Genomic DNA, 15,895 nt, shown 5'->3' on the forward strand with positions numbered 1-15,895 from the left:
CTCAGCTGGACAAGACTAGGGCAGAGAGAGGCATTTCTCGGTTTCCTGTGTGCTGGCTTCAACAGAAGAGCAACTTTTATCCAGCCTGAAAGACTGTCAGAAGTGTCACTGGCCAGGATTTGGAGCCTCTTTTTTCAAACACCCGGCTGCGTCACAAGCATCACATGAGACTTGATAATTTTTTCATGCCAGAATTAATCAATTTCAGTGGGCAGTTTTCCTCATTGGAGTGTATCCCACCTCCATTGGGCACTTCACCTGTCACAAACAAATGGGATGGGAATTTGTGGAAGTATTAGTGGGGTGGCTCTTCTCAGACCCATCAAACTGCGTGTGGATGTGTCAGGTAAGGGATTTTTGGGTCTCCTGAGATGTGTATGGGGCTTTCCAGAGGGGAGTGCCTTCTCCAGACATTTAGGCAGCTGCTTCTTTTGGTGGTGTGCTGGTTTTATCCCAGCTGTAAACTGTCACATGGAACTGTTTGCTTCTTCCACCACCATCCCCACCCCCATTGGCAGGTAGAATCGGGGAAAAAGTGAAACTCATGGATTGAGATACAAACAATGATGAAATAAAGCAAAATACAATAATAATAATAATAAATAATAATAATAATAAATAATAATAATAATAGTGAGACAGAGAGCAGAGAGAGGTAATAATAATGAGACAGAGAGAGGAATACAACCCAAGATAAGTAAGTGATACTCAATACAGTGGGTCACCACCCACTGACCAAAGCCCAGCCCATCTCCAAGCAGTGGTTGGCACCTCCCAGCCAGTTGTGTCCAGTTTATGTAGTGGGCAAGATGTTGTGTGCTGTGGAATATCTCTTTGGCCAGTTTGGGTCAGCTGTCCTGGCCATGCTCCCTTCCAGTCATTTGTGCACCTGCTCACTGGCAGAGCCTGGGAAACTGAAAAGTCCTTGACTTAGGGTAAGCACTACTTAGCAACAGCTAAAACATCAGTGTGTTATCAACATATTCTCAGACTGAATACAAAACACAGCACTGTACCAGCTACTAGAGATAAAATTAACTCTATTCCAGCCTAAACCAGGACAGATTGGTTTTTTGGAGCTAATGATATAAATGTAGCATGTATTCCTTTTATCATGCACAAACATAGCTCAAGAAATTGAGATGTAATGGAAATATACTATTTATTAAAAGAATGACATGTAGTAGGGGTTAATAAAATATATTATTTACCATACAAATACTGAAACAAGAAAAACACTTAGTTGTGAGAGAGATTATTGCAGTGCTCATAGTGCAAGCAGCACAACAGCAAAGGAAAGATACATGAGGCATTTAGTTGTCTTCTTATGCATATTATATGATATTCCCACTCACATTTTATAAACCAGAAAAGTATATTAAAAATGAGACTGATTATGCTTCTGATACATGATGACCATGAAGATGAAATTGTAGTCAAAATAGTTCCAATCAAACTGTTATTTGTTACTTTCTTTCTAGCACTACTCATTTCATAAAAGTTTTCAGCTTGAAACATGAGTAAAAATGAAACATTCACAGTATCTTTTTCAGAGGCTGGAAACCTCACGCTTGGAATGATTTCTACTTTGGAATGTCTGTAATATATTGAAGCCTTAATACTATTCTAATTGGTACCTTACTAATTAGCTTGTGACTAGAATTTTAATTAGATGCACAATAGGTGCTCTCCTTACCTGCAGTGGAGGAGCTATTTCCATGGAAAAAAAGTGAAGGGAAAAAGATTGTGAAAGGAATCCATAGAAGACAAATATAATTTAATCCCTACTATAATAAATGTATACATTAATTAATATTTTTCAAAATTATGTCTCTAGAAATGTATTCTTTTTTTGTAAAGTTTGCTTCAATGTGCTTCAAGATTTGCTTTCCTACCATGTAGAACAAATGGTACTTTTTTTTTCTGTGCCGTGATGTGTGCTGTGAGCAAACTGAGAAATATTGGAACATAACTGTGGTTAATTAGCTCAGGGCCAGCCCCAGGGGCTGAGGTGAACACATCCTGGGCTCCAAGCAGGAGTCTGTAACCTGAGTTGAAGAGCTGTGTACCTTTGAGCTGGGTCACAGGGAACAAGGTTGAAAAGGGAGATGCGCAGCACGTTGTCAATGGCATTAGTTGAGCCTGGGCTGCAGCACATTCTGGAGTTAAAAATGCATGTGAAAAGCTTGGAAGATGCAGCTGAGTGAATTCCTGTCAATGGCAACTCAGAAATACCAATACTCTGGTAGATGAGCATCATCTAGCACTTTTCTTCTATCAGAAAAATATAGGAAAGAGGGATAGAATGTATCTGTCTGAAAATACTGCCACCACTAATGTTCTCATTAGCTTAATGGCATATACCTGTTACAGAGAATTTTAGGATTGTCATTTGGGGTGAAAGCTCTTTTAAAATCTGCAAAATATCTACTGCAAGAAGGGTCCTAAAAACATAAATATGAAGTTCCTCCCTTCTCTGAGGAAGCCTGAGTTGTGTGTTTGTAAATATAAAGTTATTTGTCAGGCCTGGTAATCCCCATTAGCCCTAGCTGTGAAAAGGATGATTCAATTTCAGAAGATAATGGGACATTCTGAAAAATGATGTTTAGGTCCAGGAACATTTTTATATGAAGAGATATAAACAGTAAAAGTAAAGGGAGGATGAACTGCAGAAAACAGAAAACCAGTTAAAGAATTATTATTTTTTTCCCCCACTAAAGGGACACTTTTAGAACAGGCTTTCTGAAGGAAGTGGAAAACATACTGAGTCCAGAAAAATACTTTTTGTTACTTAATTTTGACTGGCAAAATTCTTCCACATGGTGAATAAGGTCACAGGTGAGCCACATTCCATGCTCTGCAAGATACTTAAAAGCAATAGGTAAGGAATATTTTTCTCCAAGGCAATGTGAGGCAAGTGAGAATAAAGTAGCACCCCTTATGTTTTCAATAAAATTTGTAGCAATCACTCTGAGACCAGTAATTACTACATAAATACTAGGGAACATTGGTGGAATGAAAACAGCAAATTATTAACTGGAGAAACATCTGAAAGATTTAAGTGTCAGTTGTGTCAAGAAGTGGAAGATTATGTCATCTTTGTGCCAAAATCAAATTAATCCAGTCTCAGTCAAATAACAGAAGTAGTATGTGGTCGGAAAACAAGTTGCACATTGTTTGTGGAATAATGCTGAATATCGGCGAAGTCTGAGAAAACTATGATGGCCTATAACCAACTCTACAAGTAATAAATAGTAATAAAAAACTGTGTTTGCTCTGAAGTTTCACTCAACTGCCCTGCCTAGTAAAATATATTATCTTTTTAAAAAAGATGATATCTTTATTAACCCACATGTCCCATGAGATCTGGTCATTTCCCATAGCAAATTTGAGTTTCTATGAGTTTCATTAGAAACAGAAAGGAGTGGGGAACTCAAGCCATGTTAGTGGAATTATATTGCTTTTGATCATATATAGGCAGAGATTTAAGGCTGATTCATGTAAAAAAGATACTACTTCTTGCCGTCTAATTAAGATGGTGGTTGGGCCTGGCGTATCTTGAGGTGTCCATTTTGCAGGGAGATTTGAGTCTTCCCTGATGCCTCCAAGCTAGCAAGACACCAGTTACCTCATATCAGAGGCTGATGACCACTTCTGTAAAACACTATCCTGAGAGCTGTTATCTCTGCAGAAAGGGAGGATATATTAGCTCAGACTTAAAACCATGCTAAGCACATCCCTATCACTCCTGGACAAATGAGAGCATCCTTGAATATGAGGTGAACTTGAATGTCCCTGTAGAGGCTGCATCCATACCCTTTGTCCACTTCCTAGTGGGACTGCTGCTCACATCACAAAATGTCCACCATAGATAGCACTTTAGCAGAGTCTTTATCAGTACTCTGAGAATTGAATAGGCTCTTTGGAAAAGGCAGTTATAATGTACCACCACTTCATTTGAACAGTGCATTTTGAAAGAAAAAAAAAAACAACCCACACAACAAAACACCTCTTATGTGATTGCTCTTTTGTCTTTGGGAAATAAAAGGAAACTTTTTTTATCTTGAGTTCTTTGGTGTTGGTAGACTTCAGCATCCTGTACTTCTATCCATCTTCTTGTATACATATGGAGGTTTACTGTGGGGTACAGTGCAATATTTTTGATTGCAGGCTTCTCTAGAACATATCCTTTATAACCTAGGTAGTGTGATGTTATTTTTCACAGTCTAGTTGACATGAGGATGTAGATTAAAATGCAGGTCAGAAGTTCTAACCAGACTTGGCAGGCAGGAGAGGATATTGGTTCGACAGGGTAATTACCCATAGGAAGTGGTGATGCTGACACTAGTTTTAATTTTTTGAGTGGTGCTAAAGATGTTTATCTTCACTCTGAAAGCTTTAGTCTTTTGTGGTTTGAATGCTGGCTGTGAGAGAAGCTGTCACTGTTCTCTCTGCTCTATCCAGCAGTAGTGCTCTTCAAAATAGTCGAAAGATTTTTTTCATCTGAAAAGAGAAGGAAAATGTATTCTTACTTCTGAGCCTTTTTGTGAAACTCATTTAATCAGAGATACACTGTCCTGAATTTGAATGAATATTGGGAGAGTGTTTGCTTGGGTAAATAACATGTATTATGTTATGGAGGAGAGATTTAATTGCTGTTGTTTGTTATTTTTTTTGTCTCTTCCACATAGAATTGGCTAGAACATAGTTTTCGAGACTATAAAATAATATCCAAATCTTTTATGATTTCTTCTCTCTTGCATAATTTAAACTGAGGATTCCTTATTTAAGAAAACCTAAAATGAATTTCAGAGCTTGTGTTATGTAAGCCAGTTAGTTACATCAAGCAGAAAAACTGAACACTGCCTTTGGGAGAGAGGGGCGGGGGGGGAACAAATGCTTGCAAGCAGAGTCCAGAGAATGGAGGACAGTTTGGGGACCAGTTTCTCCACAAACCACGCCACAATTAGGCTGGCAAAAGGCATCGGATTCACATGGAGCACCAGTCAACCTCCAAGGTTCTTTGGGATCAGTTTTGGATGCTTACGTACGTATGTTCTGTCCGGGAATAATAATTAATGTTTTCACGTGATTTTGTCTTCCAGAATGATTGAAGATTGTGGGAAAAGAGGAAATACCATGGCAGAAAGAAGGCAGCTGTTTGCAGAAATGCGTAAGTACTTCCTGGAAATGTTTTGCTGTGATAGACCAAGGCAGTTGCTATGCAATGTCACTGAAATTTATGCAAGCTTTCCACCTCAAATCTCCATTGCACAAATGAATATCGTGAGACCAAAACTGCACGAAAATGATTTGACCAAGCAGGAAAGAGGGGTTTTCTACCTTAGATTTTTTGATTGAATTATTTTAATCAGTAGTTTCTTAAGAGAAAAATGGTGGAATACACAGGTTGCAATGAGGAAGGTCTCCAAAAGCTACATCTTTTTTTGGAGGTATCTGTGGTGAGTTGACCCCAGCCAGCTGCCAAACTCCCACACACTTGCTTAATCCCTAACTAGCCTCCAGTGGAATGGGAGAGAATATAGGGAGAGCAGAAGCAAGCAAATTCATTACTTGAGATAAAGACTTGATTAGGTGACAGAAAGAGAGGGAAAAATTTACAACAGAAACCAGGAACCAGTGATGCAAAGGTGGCTATTCCCACTTCTCGAAAGCAGACTGATGCCCAGCCAGTCATAGAACAGTGTCTGCCTTGGAAGACAAAACTCCCCATCCCCTTCTTTCCCTACCCCAGTTTTATTGCTGAGCATGACATTATCTCATGCTCACCTTTTGGGCAGGTGGGGCCATCTGTCCTTGCTGTGTCTCCTCCCAGCCTCTTGCCCATCCCCAGACAGCCCTAGGAGGGAACAGAGTAGGAAACAAAAAAGCCTGGGTGCTGTACAAGCACTCTTCAGCAACAGCTGAAGCATCGCTGTGTTATCAACACTTTTTTAGCCACAGATCTAAAACACAGCACCATGCAGAATGCCGTAAAGGAAGTTAACTGCATCTCAGCCAGACACAGTACAGAGACTCATGTACTTCATACCCCACTTCAGAGTAATTTTTTATAGTTCCTAATGAAATTCTGTGCTCCTTGCACCATAGTGTGTCAGGGATATACCACACCAACACTATTCCTGCACTTCTGAGAGTCATGTCTGATTTCTCTTACAACCTCTTACACTGTTTCTCCAGGAAATTCTGTGGCACAAGTTTGAGACTGCCCCCCTGTTGCTAGATTTACCTGAGTTTTGTGTGTAATCACTAAGCTTCCTGTTGTTTGTCCCCTGCCAGGTAGTAAACAATGACAGAAGATCTCCCTGGTCTTTGGTGGGAGACTAAGATGGGCATTACTGGGACTGGAGTTACTGTGCATAATGTAATTCTGCTAATGAATTCATTGTGCTCAGGCCTGTTCCCCAGGAGTGAGCCCTACATCTGAGCTGTCCAAATTAAAGACTTCCCACTCAGATGGGCCACCAAGAACTGTTCTGGCCCATCCCACAGCATCCACTAGCTCTGTTGTGCCCTGTAATTGTTCTAGTATCACACGGCACTTGCTGTTGTAACTCATGAGTGTTTCTCATTGATCTTTCCTCTCTGGTGCCCAGTGGCAGGACCTGAGGAAATGGAATGAAGCTGTCTCATGGGAGGGCTAGGTTGGATATTACAAAAAGGTTCTTCACCCAGAGGGCACTGGAGCAGGCTCCCCAGGGAAGTGGTCACAGCACCAAGCCTGACAGAGTTCAAAAAGCATTTGGACAATACTTGGTCGGGCACATGATATGGTTTTTGGGAGTATCCTGTGCAGAGCCAACAGTTGGACTCAGTGATTCTTGTGGTCCCTTCCAGCTCAGGATATTCTGTGATTCAGTTACCTCTTGTGTACAGCATCTCAGAGTCTTGGAGGGATGTGGTGTACTTTGGCCAGAATAAAAAAAGGTGTTTGTCCATTAGCAGAACATAGTGTAGTTTTAATTGGAATTACAGAGGGGCCTTGATTTCTTTATCAGCTGAAGTCAATGGCATAGGTACCCTTAATTTCAATTAGTTTGAAATACTCGTAAAATATTTAGGACTTTGCTGTGAGGATTTATGGTTCGTTTCCACAGTTTTGAAGGCTGTTGTGATGTTGGATTTTTCTGGAGGAGTTAAGAAGGTATTGAGAAAGTCAGGAGTTGGAGGCAGAGGAGGTACTATTTTCCTGTATTGTATCTCAGTAGTTACAGTCTACTATTTTCTTCTTTCACAGTTTAGTATTTTGGCATATTTACTTCAGTCTGGTTTATCTCACGTGTGCTTCCGTTTTCCTGTTGCCTACCTCTGTTCCTCCACCTACCACATATGTACACAGAGAACTGGACATTCCAGCTAGGTTAAAGGAGGGGAAAATACTAAGTCTTTGTGGAAAAACTAAATGCATTTTAGCCATATTCATAGAACACTGAACTTTGCATTCTGAGAGCCCCTCAGATAGCTCTGTGTGCAGAGGATGTGCTTCACTGAAACCAAAGTTCATCCTGGCATAGCATTCAGCTGCCCCCAGCTGTGTACAAGCCCACACATTTAACATGTTTAACAAAATCCACGTGATCCTGATGCACTACATATTGTGGGCCATGCGAAGCTTCTTAACGTTCTGATAGGCATAAGCCTCTGGTAATAGGTAAACTCCACAACCTGCCAGTATCAGAGGAAGAAAATTTATAACATAAAGCCTTTTGCCTGTGGTTTGGGTTTTGGGACCTACATCTGCAAGTCTGTGATTAAAACCCCACAATAATTTCGTGAAGTGGGTCATGTTCTGGACTACACATGATAGAAAAGAGGAAAAAACAAAAGAAAAAAAGAAATAAAACTTTTCCAAGCCTTTATAAGTGGGAAGTTTGTCCTGAACAAGGAATAGAAGGATTTGATTCTAACTTTAAATTTGGACCACTGTGATTTTCCCTGTATTTTGAGAGGCATAGTTTGACTTTTTTTGCTTCCTTTCCTTCAGAGGAGGCATCCTTCTAGTTCCAAATTACAGACTTTGGTGAACTAATATCATAGTTGTTATCGCCTTCTGTAGAGTCCCATGGTTAAAGCTTGTCTTATAACTCAAAATGCTCTATTGGACATCATGCTGCTAGGTCTTAGTCTTACCTTAGTCTGACCTGACATGCCCAGGTATATCCACACTGATGAAGAGTTCAAAATGTACATCATCGTTGGCACATATTATCCAACAAGAAAGCAGCAGCCAAAGTTGCACTGTGTCCCTTCATTATTTTTGCAAACTGCAAAGTGTTACATGACATGAGCATATTCAAAGGAAACAGCGAGGCACTGCCAGCAGGCAGAAGGAAGGACAGGCCACTGGCAATCCTGTAGGGAATTATAAATTCACTGTCTCGTTTGCCATGCTCAGTCCTGCACATCTTTCCACTTGTTTTTCAGGACTCTTCATCATGTAAGTGATGGCACTTTTCTACACAAGTTATTTGACAAATAGATCTCTGACTGTGGCATAATGTGAATCATGACAAAATTAAATTGTCTGTTCCAGCGTCTTACCAGCAACACCTACTCCTCAAATAATATCAAAATAATACCATCCACTGTGTGTGCAAATAGGGAAAAAAAAAAAAAAAAAGGCAACGTTGCCTACAAATTTGTTTATTTAGGATTATTACTGCAACCTCAGAAGCTTAATGAGCCAGAGTCCCACTTTGCTTTCACTCTTTAAATCTTGTTAAAAGGCTGAAGTTTTATAAAGGAGCACTGGAAATTTATTGATAGCTTTCACTAAAGTTAAGAGGGGAAAAGTTACATTCATTTTACTTACTTCTCCTGTTAAAAAGGAAAAGCTTAGTGTTGCAAGCTTTATCCTCTTTCATCTGTAAAGAAATTTTCCAAAAGCTGTCTGTGAGATACCAATAGAGAAGGAAAAAAACCTGTATAATTTTAACAATAGAGGATATATGGAAAAAAAATCACAAAAATACTTGCCATACCTGATGTTAAGTAGTCAAAGGTAATTTCTCCTAGGAGCAGATGGTGTAACTGCCAAAAAGGAGTCGCCACCTTTGAAAAATTTGGGATTACATTGTTTAAGAAAGTGTGGGTGAATGATGCTGCCACAGGTGGAATGGGAGCTTCAGGCAAGGCTTATCAGGGAAGGAAGCCCTCCAACTGAGTCACAAGGTGCAGAAAGGACCCCCTTCACTCTGGAAACTCCTTCTCAGAGTGTTGTCTGAGTAGAGCTCCTTCCAGTCCTAGTCCCAGACTTGGTCAAGGGTTTGTTTCTTAAGGATTATATAGATGTAATTGATACTTTATATGACTTCATCATGCAGGATTAAGGATAGAAAACCAAATATATTCATAGGAATAAAATAAATATTTTTTAAATATTTTAATCAAAATTACTTACCAGATAGTATAGATATTGATAACTTATTATATTGGGCACTATTTATTAAATAAATTGTTTTAAAAGTAGCTTAATAATTAATAAGTAGAGATTGGTGTTACCCATATCAACACTGTGGGCAAATCTCTTCCACTTGGCCTCAAGGAATAACCTTGAGAGGCATCTCCACTTAAGGGAGGAATTCCCACGTACATATCCAGAAGGAGTGTGTTAGAAGTCCCTGCCATTAAATAATGGAACTGAGCTTTTATAGTATGAAGTGATTGACTGCCAGTCAAGTGTTTCTAGGCTACCTGTGCCAGCTCAGCGCCTTTAGATAAGTTATCAGTACTATCACTTGTTGCTTCCTTTGTCAGGAACTGTGTGTGCCACAGCCTCATCAGTGCTGATTTCTGTCAGGCAAGACTGTTTTTCATGTCTCCAGAAGGTTTGTTTAGCTTTGGGATTGTGGAGTCAGGCTGGTCTCAGCATTCCTGAACACCTAAAGCAGCATGATCCACCTTCTCCGTCCACCACTGATAACTTATGGAAATGGGAGAAAATTTGAGCTGTTTAACCCCCACTTTGACGGAGTATCCTGCTGCAGATGTCGACGTAGCCGTATGTTCAGCAGTTCAACCGATAAATCATAAAGCACTTAGGAAGCTTGTGTGAAAGCAGGGCTGTATTCCGCTCCTCTTACATCCTGACTGTACACCTTGTGTGGATGAGTTTGTTGGACACTGCTGGGTTCTGCCCCCATGCTGGTCCCTGCGTACTGTCCTTGTTTGTGAGGTAGCTGCCACTTAGTTTGTTCCTATCTCTCAGACAGGTGCTTTGGAAAGGATCTTTACATTGCAGCAGCCAGGGCCAAGCTCTGTGTGGAGCATAGAGCTGACCCTCAGAGGTCTCCATTGCAGAGAGTACACATCCACAAAGTGGAGAAAGGCTTCACACCCCTTGTCATTGCCCCCTTCTGCACATTGCCATAGGTCTTGATGTTACATCACAGTATGTTTTCTGATTTGGTTTGCTGGCAATACGTTGCTCTAGTGTGGCATGTCAACTAAAGATATTTGTTATGAGCTTTTTTTGCTAAATATTAAAATTCGACTGAGGTTTTCCCTTCTGTTGGAGCCTGGCCAGTGTGTCTTTTAGCCTGCAGCTTGACCAGATTGTTCTTCAAAGTGACAGACACAGTGGGCTGACTATTCCGTGCCTCCCTTTATAAAATTCTTTTAACACTGTAGCTCCTGACATTCCCCTTGTTACTCCTCACTCCTCTCTACTCTCTCTGCAAAGGAGAGAGCCTTGAAAATTGTTCAAGGAAGGCAGCTCGTGTGTCCTCTTTGTTCTCTAGCTTCTCTGCTTGCAAAGATACGCACAGGTCATATTCCATACAAATATCACTGTTACTCTCTTCCACTAGGGGCTCAGGATCTGGATCGCATCCGGTTGTCCACCTACCGAACAGCATGCAAGCTTCGATTTGTTCAGAAGAAATGCAACTGTAAGTATGCCAGCAATTCCTTCACCTACCATTGTTACAAGCTTTCCACTGCACTCCCCGGTCTGTCCTTCCCACCCGGACTGTGTGATCTGGCATTGGGAAGGACACTAATCAGAGTGCCCGGGCAGACTTCAAATATTAACCTGTTTATATAAGGAACTTTCCTCAAATATGCCAGTGATTCAGTCATAGAAGGGTGGGTCAGGATACAGGCCACGATTTTAATTAGTAAGTATGTTAACTGCATTCTCTAATGTTCTTGTGAAATTGCATTTGTGAGTTTTAGCAGGGCCCTGCAAATTAAATGCTTTTATAGCAGCTCTGTGAGAAAAAATGCTGCTTCCAGTCCTCTTCTGTTTAGGGTACAGCAAAGTAAGTGCAATGTTGGTCAGACCCCTGTATTTCCAGAAGCCAGCTAGACGCAGCTCTCCTGAGACAATGAACCTGCTTGTAATCTCTGTGTATCTGTCCTACTCCCTCTAGGTTTTATTGAGAAATTTCCCACTTGATTAGTGACTTTTTTAAACTTCTCTTCAGAGATTCAGTCTTTTTCCCTTCACAGCTGCATTTTCCATTAGCCCCAGTCGTGTGCTGTGAGCTTTAAAGGGGAAAATCTGTAATGGAGTGTATCCTTTCTTCTCCATCCAAAATTGTATGCAAATACTTAGAAGGGCAGGTTTGGTTGTATGTGCTTTACTGGACCTTTTCACATCAACTTAAAAAAACACCCTAATCAAGGGCACTCTTGTCAGCAGTAGCACTAGGGAGAGGACCAACACAGAGAAAACAAGTGGGTTTTAGTCCTCACATATAAACTAGAATGACAACCTGGCTATGCTTGTTCAACACACAAGTATGTTAAAAAATGCTCACTGTAGATAGAAATTTACCACCCTGTTAAGTTCCTAGTTTTGGGGTTACATCTGTCTCTTTTACAGAAGTGTTTAGCCTATGCTGTCCAAACATACTGGAGAGGCCAAGTTGTGATGGAAAATGTTTTGGAGAGTATTTACTGTGTTATTAACCACGGAGCTGATCATTTAATCACTTTTGTAGCACACTTCTGGTATTTTTAATATGTTCTTAGCTGAAGTATGAATTGAAGGTTTGGTATTGCATTATAAGCACTCTGCCAGGCACAAACCCCAGGGGGGGTTTAGTACCTGCCCAGCTGCTGGCTTCTCCCATTCAGAAGCAAATGTGTTGAAAGACGCTATTATGTTGTATTCAGTTGTTTATTTTTTAAAATCTTAGGTTTAGGAGGATGACATTTTCACTTCATTTTCATAGTAACAGAATACAGTAGTCTGAGGTGACAAAAGTATCCAATTAAATGGACAGTGATAGCAAAGTATGTATGCAACTGCAAGCAAAGCAAATGAAAAAAAACCTAAGGGCTAACAATAGCCTCATTGATGAGAGTGTCTGGCTGGCTGAAAATATACTGGTTGTTAATTTTAATTTTGTGCCTCTTATCTATCAGCTGTGATCTGCTTTTGTGAAACTGTTGGTTCTCTTCATAGCAAATTACTGCAGATGCCCTGCAACTTGCCAGCTTGTGCCAAGTCACTCATGGACAGGACTTAGCTTCTGGTCTCCACTGATAACCTAGGAGTAATTTTCTGATCTTGTTTAAAGATTTATACTGTATCAATTTCTTCTTAAGGAAAAAGAAAATAAAAGGAGAAACTTAAAATGTCATCCTAAGTACTAGGTTCTGTGCAACTCAAGAAATAATGCCTGCTGCTCTGGAATAGGCTGGACTGTGTGTGTCTTTTCACCATGGAGTACAGTTTCCTTCTCATTGTTTCGAATAGAGTGCTGCTCTCCCAGATGAGTTTCTCTTATCAGTGGGAAAAGAAGTCATTCATTCACCTGACAGGTATTCAAGCAATGGTTGTCCCAGAAAGCTGCTGAACACAGTGCCACTGAACTGAGCACTGCCCTTGAAATGGTTAATATTAGACCTCTGGCTCGTGTCAGCGACTGTTTTGGGTTGGGTTTTTTTTTTCCCCCTACAGAAGTTGTCATTATGCGCCAACCAACAGTAATGAGACAAAAAAGAAAAAGGGGTCATAGGTAAAAAGACCTTTCAGCTGCATCTGAGCTGCTTCATTTAGGGTAGAATATAACAAGAAAAAGCTCAAAGACAGTTCTGCTCCACTCCCAGTGCATAGCACCTCCTGTCACTCAAGGTACCCTTGTCTTCCTTCAGCTGCGCTCTCCTGCCCTGCCCTGGCACACTGGCCCAGACTTACTGGGGAAAAATTGGCTTGGAAGGACTGTATTTGAGGGATTCTTTTAAAGAGCTAATTTAATAAGTTGCAGAGAGCTGCTCCTGGCTACAGGCTGAAGGTGTATGAGGATGGAAGCAGAGAGCTGCTTTGAGTGCCAGAAGTGTTTGTTCCAAGAAAGGCAGAGCAGAGGCTTTATTAGCACCATCTTTTTTACCCAGAGGTGCCCATTAGCATAGGCAGTCATGGGATACCGTTGTACAGGCAGCTATACTTATCACACACAGGCATTGTTTTTTTCTGCTGCCTTTAATGCAGACACAGACACAGACACAGGTTCATCTCCTGGCCTCCCTTTGTGAATTCTTCTCTCAGTACAAAAGTGGTTTTTTTGCTGAAACCTTCAGCAGCAGGCTGGGTTCTACTAGCAAAGTAGGCAGTGTGTGATGGGCAGAACTCATATTCTGAGAGCCATTCTCACTTGCAGAGTTACTTCTGAAACTAGTTAAATTATCTGGGCAAAAATTACAGAGAACATGACAGTTTACCACCTTTTACTAGAATATCACTACATATGTTGCACCTTGAGTACTACCACTGTTGATTAAATAATTTGCGTAGTGAAATTACTTCATAAGAAGATTTCTTTGCAGATATTTCGCCAACAGTCTTCAAAGTTGCAAATATATGTCTTTCTGATAATTCTGTAAAACTCTGGGAAAATACTTCGTGTGTGGAAAGTATTTCTTTTGTAAAACTGTCTCTGAGCATTTTAAAGTGACAGTTTCAATACAATCATCAAAATGTGAAAAATCATTATCAGTAATTGCAATTATTTGTCAAATAGAATGAAATTTAATCCAGTCTAGCCTTGTTCTTCAGAAAAGCAAGTAATTCCTCTTAAGTAATTCCTCTTAAGGACTCATTTTAAAAGTAGATAAATTTGAAAAATCTCTAATGTTATCTTTCAAAGAAAAAAATTCCCACAAATTTAAGCATTCCTGTTTACCTAAGTTAACACTGCAAATAAATAACAATAACATTTGCAAATTATTGTTGCCACACCTTTGAATCTGCTAAGTGCCCAAATGTGGCATGCAATATGTGACAAAAATCCCAAAAGAGACATGTGAAATTCTGAAGGCAGAAATCCTAAAAGCTGGGAAACCTTCTTAATTCACCATGAATATAAACTAATTTTATGCTTCTTATTTTGGCTGACAATTTCTAAAATTGGAAATAATGAAAAGAGAAACTCTGTAGGTAATGTAGGTACTTTTGAGGATGTAGTGGGTATAGAAAAAGATAATTGCAGACTACTTGCTGATTGCTTTGCAGAATTCCTGTAGCAATAGACCTGTTGCAATACCAGTAGTCTTTCCTTGGTTATAAATACCAGCACAAGACATAGATGCCTTTTCTGGAAAAGAAAAAAAGGAAATAAATAAATACTAAAGTCTTGAGAAGATACTGATATTTGGGCATTCATTCCAAATGAATGTAAAGAGCTGTGGACAGGTGGACCTTGGAGAACACATTGCTGGCAATTCTGTCATCTTGAAATCCCAGAATGTAAAGCCAGGAATGTCTGAGGTGACTGTGGCCGCTTTACTGGTGGATTGTGTTGGATATAGTCTTGGAAATAGCAGCATCCTAATAATTTGAGGTTAAATTTCATTATTTGGGTTAATGAAAGCAACCAGGAAGCAGGCAGAGGACCTTGATCAAACATGCTATGTGTTTATTCCAGCCTGTACTGTACAAAATATACCAAATGGGAATAGCTGACTTTATCGTATAAATTTTCCAAATGTGCATTAAAGGTGATCCTAGATAGTGTACATTGCAAGAATCAAGTGGGGAGATGGAAAAATTACCAGTGAGCACCGTGAGGTCTGAAATAGTCACAGAACTTGAAAACCCTATGAACCAAGGTTGCTCTCACCTAGTCAGACAGGCGAGTATTGTTCTTTACTTGGCTGCCAGTGGTTTGGGGCAGGTTTTGGAGCATCTGAGTATATTCCCAGCAAACATAACTCCTGCTCAGCACCTCTTACTGCCAGGAAAATGCCATCTTGGCAAGATTGATTTGCTGCTGTTTATCCATGGCATCCAGGCACAGAGGCATCTTAGGCTTTCCCAAAACGAGGATGAAAGACCAATGACAGCAGTTAGACCTATCTCTGGACATTCACCAGTATCCAGAACCACCAAACCCCATATTTTATGATTATCCCCAGTGATCATTCTACAGTTGATTTATTTTAAGACTTCTTTCTCAGTGAATTTATTACATGCTGAGATGAAATACCATGTTCACATGCAAATTGCCTCTGGGGTATGGTGACAGCCAGGAGTAGGACATAACAACATATCATAATCAAAACCATTATACCATTAAATATCACTCACTAATACAGAACTGAATGGCTGGAAAACTGCTGCTGTCCTTGATGAACTATCCTAAATGTGTTGCAAGATCATTCTGTGACTGTGGCTGGAAAAGCAGACTTTGCTGATTTCTCTAGTTCAGAATAAATCATTGACAGTTGGAAGTGTGAATCAAAAGCTGTGCTGGTGATGGTAACATGTGGCTTAATTAATGCAGACAAAAACAGAGCTTGTATTTCTGGCAGTTCAATCTCAACACCTTAGGATGTTGGTGTCTTTGTTTCTCCCTTTAATATTGTTCAGTGTGAGTGCTTTTTAATTCTTTTGGCCTATCCAGGTTGCAGTACAGCAGTTTCCACA

At 40.1% G+C, this 15,895-nt stretch overlaps 1 protein-coding gene across 22 annotated transcripts in view; it reads left to right on the top strand.

Annotated features, from left to right (window-relative positions):
- Window positions 1-15,895, top strand: part of DTNA (dystrobrevin alpha) — a 291,661-nt gene that overhangs the window by 189,329 nt on the left and 86,437 nt on the right. For all 22 annotated transcript variants that reach the window (XM_066330583.1, XM_066330599.1, XM_066330567.1 and 19 more), the window contains 2 exons: window positions 5,106-5,173; window positions 10,830-10,910. In XM_066330583.1, the coding sequence (XP_066186680.1) occupies window positions 5,107-5,173; window positions 10,830-10,910 (148 nt within the window). In that variant the 5' untranslated portion in view covers window position 5,106. The remainder of the gene's footprint in view (window positions 1-5,105; window positions 5,174-10,829; window positions 10,911-15,895) is intronic.

The sequence above is a fragment of the Sylvia atricapilla genome, chromosome 1 (genome assembly GCF_009819655.1).
Source record: "Sylvia atricapilla isolate bSylAtr1 chromosome 1, bSylAtr1.pri, whole genome shotgun sequence".
Taxonomy (NCBI): domain Eukaryota; kingdom Metazoa; phylum Chordata; class Aves; order Passeriformes; family Sylviidae; genus Sylvia; species Sylvia atricapilla.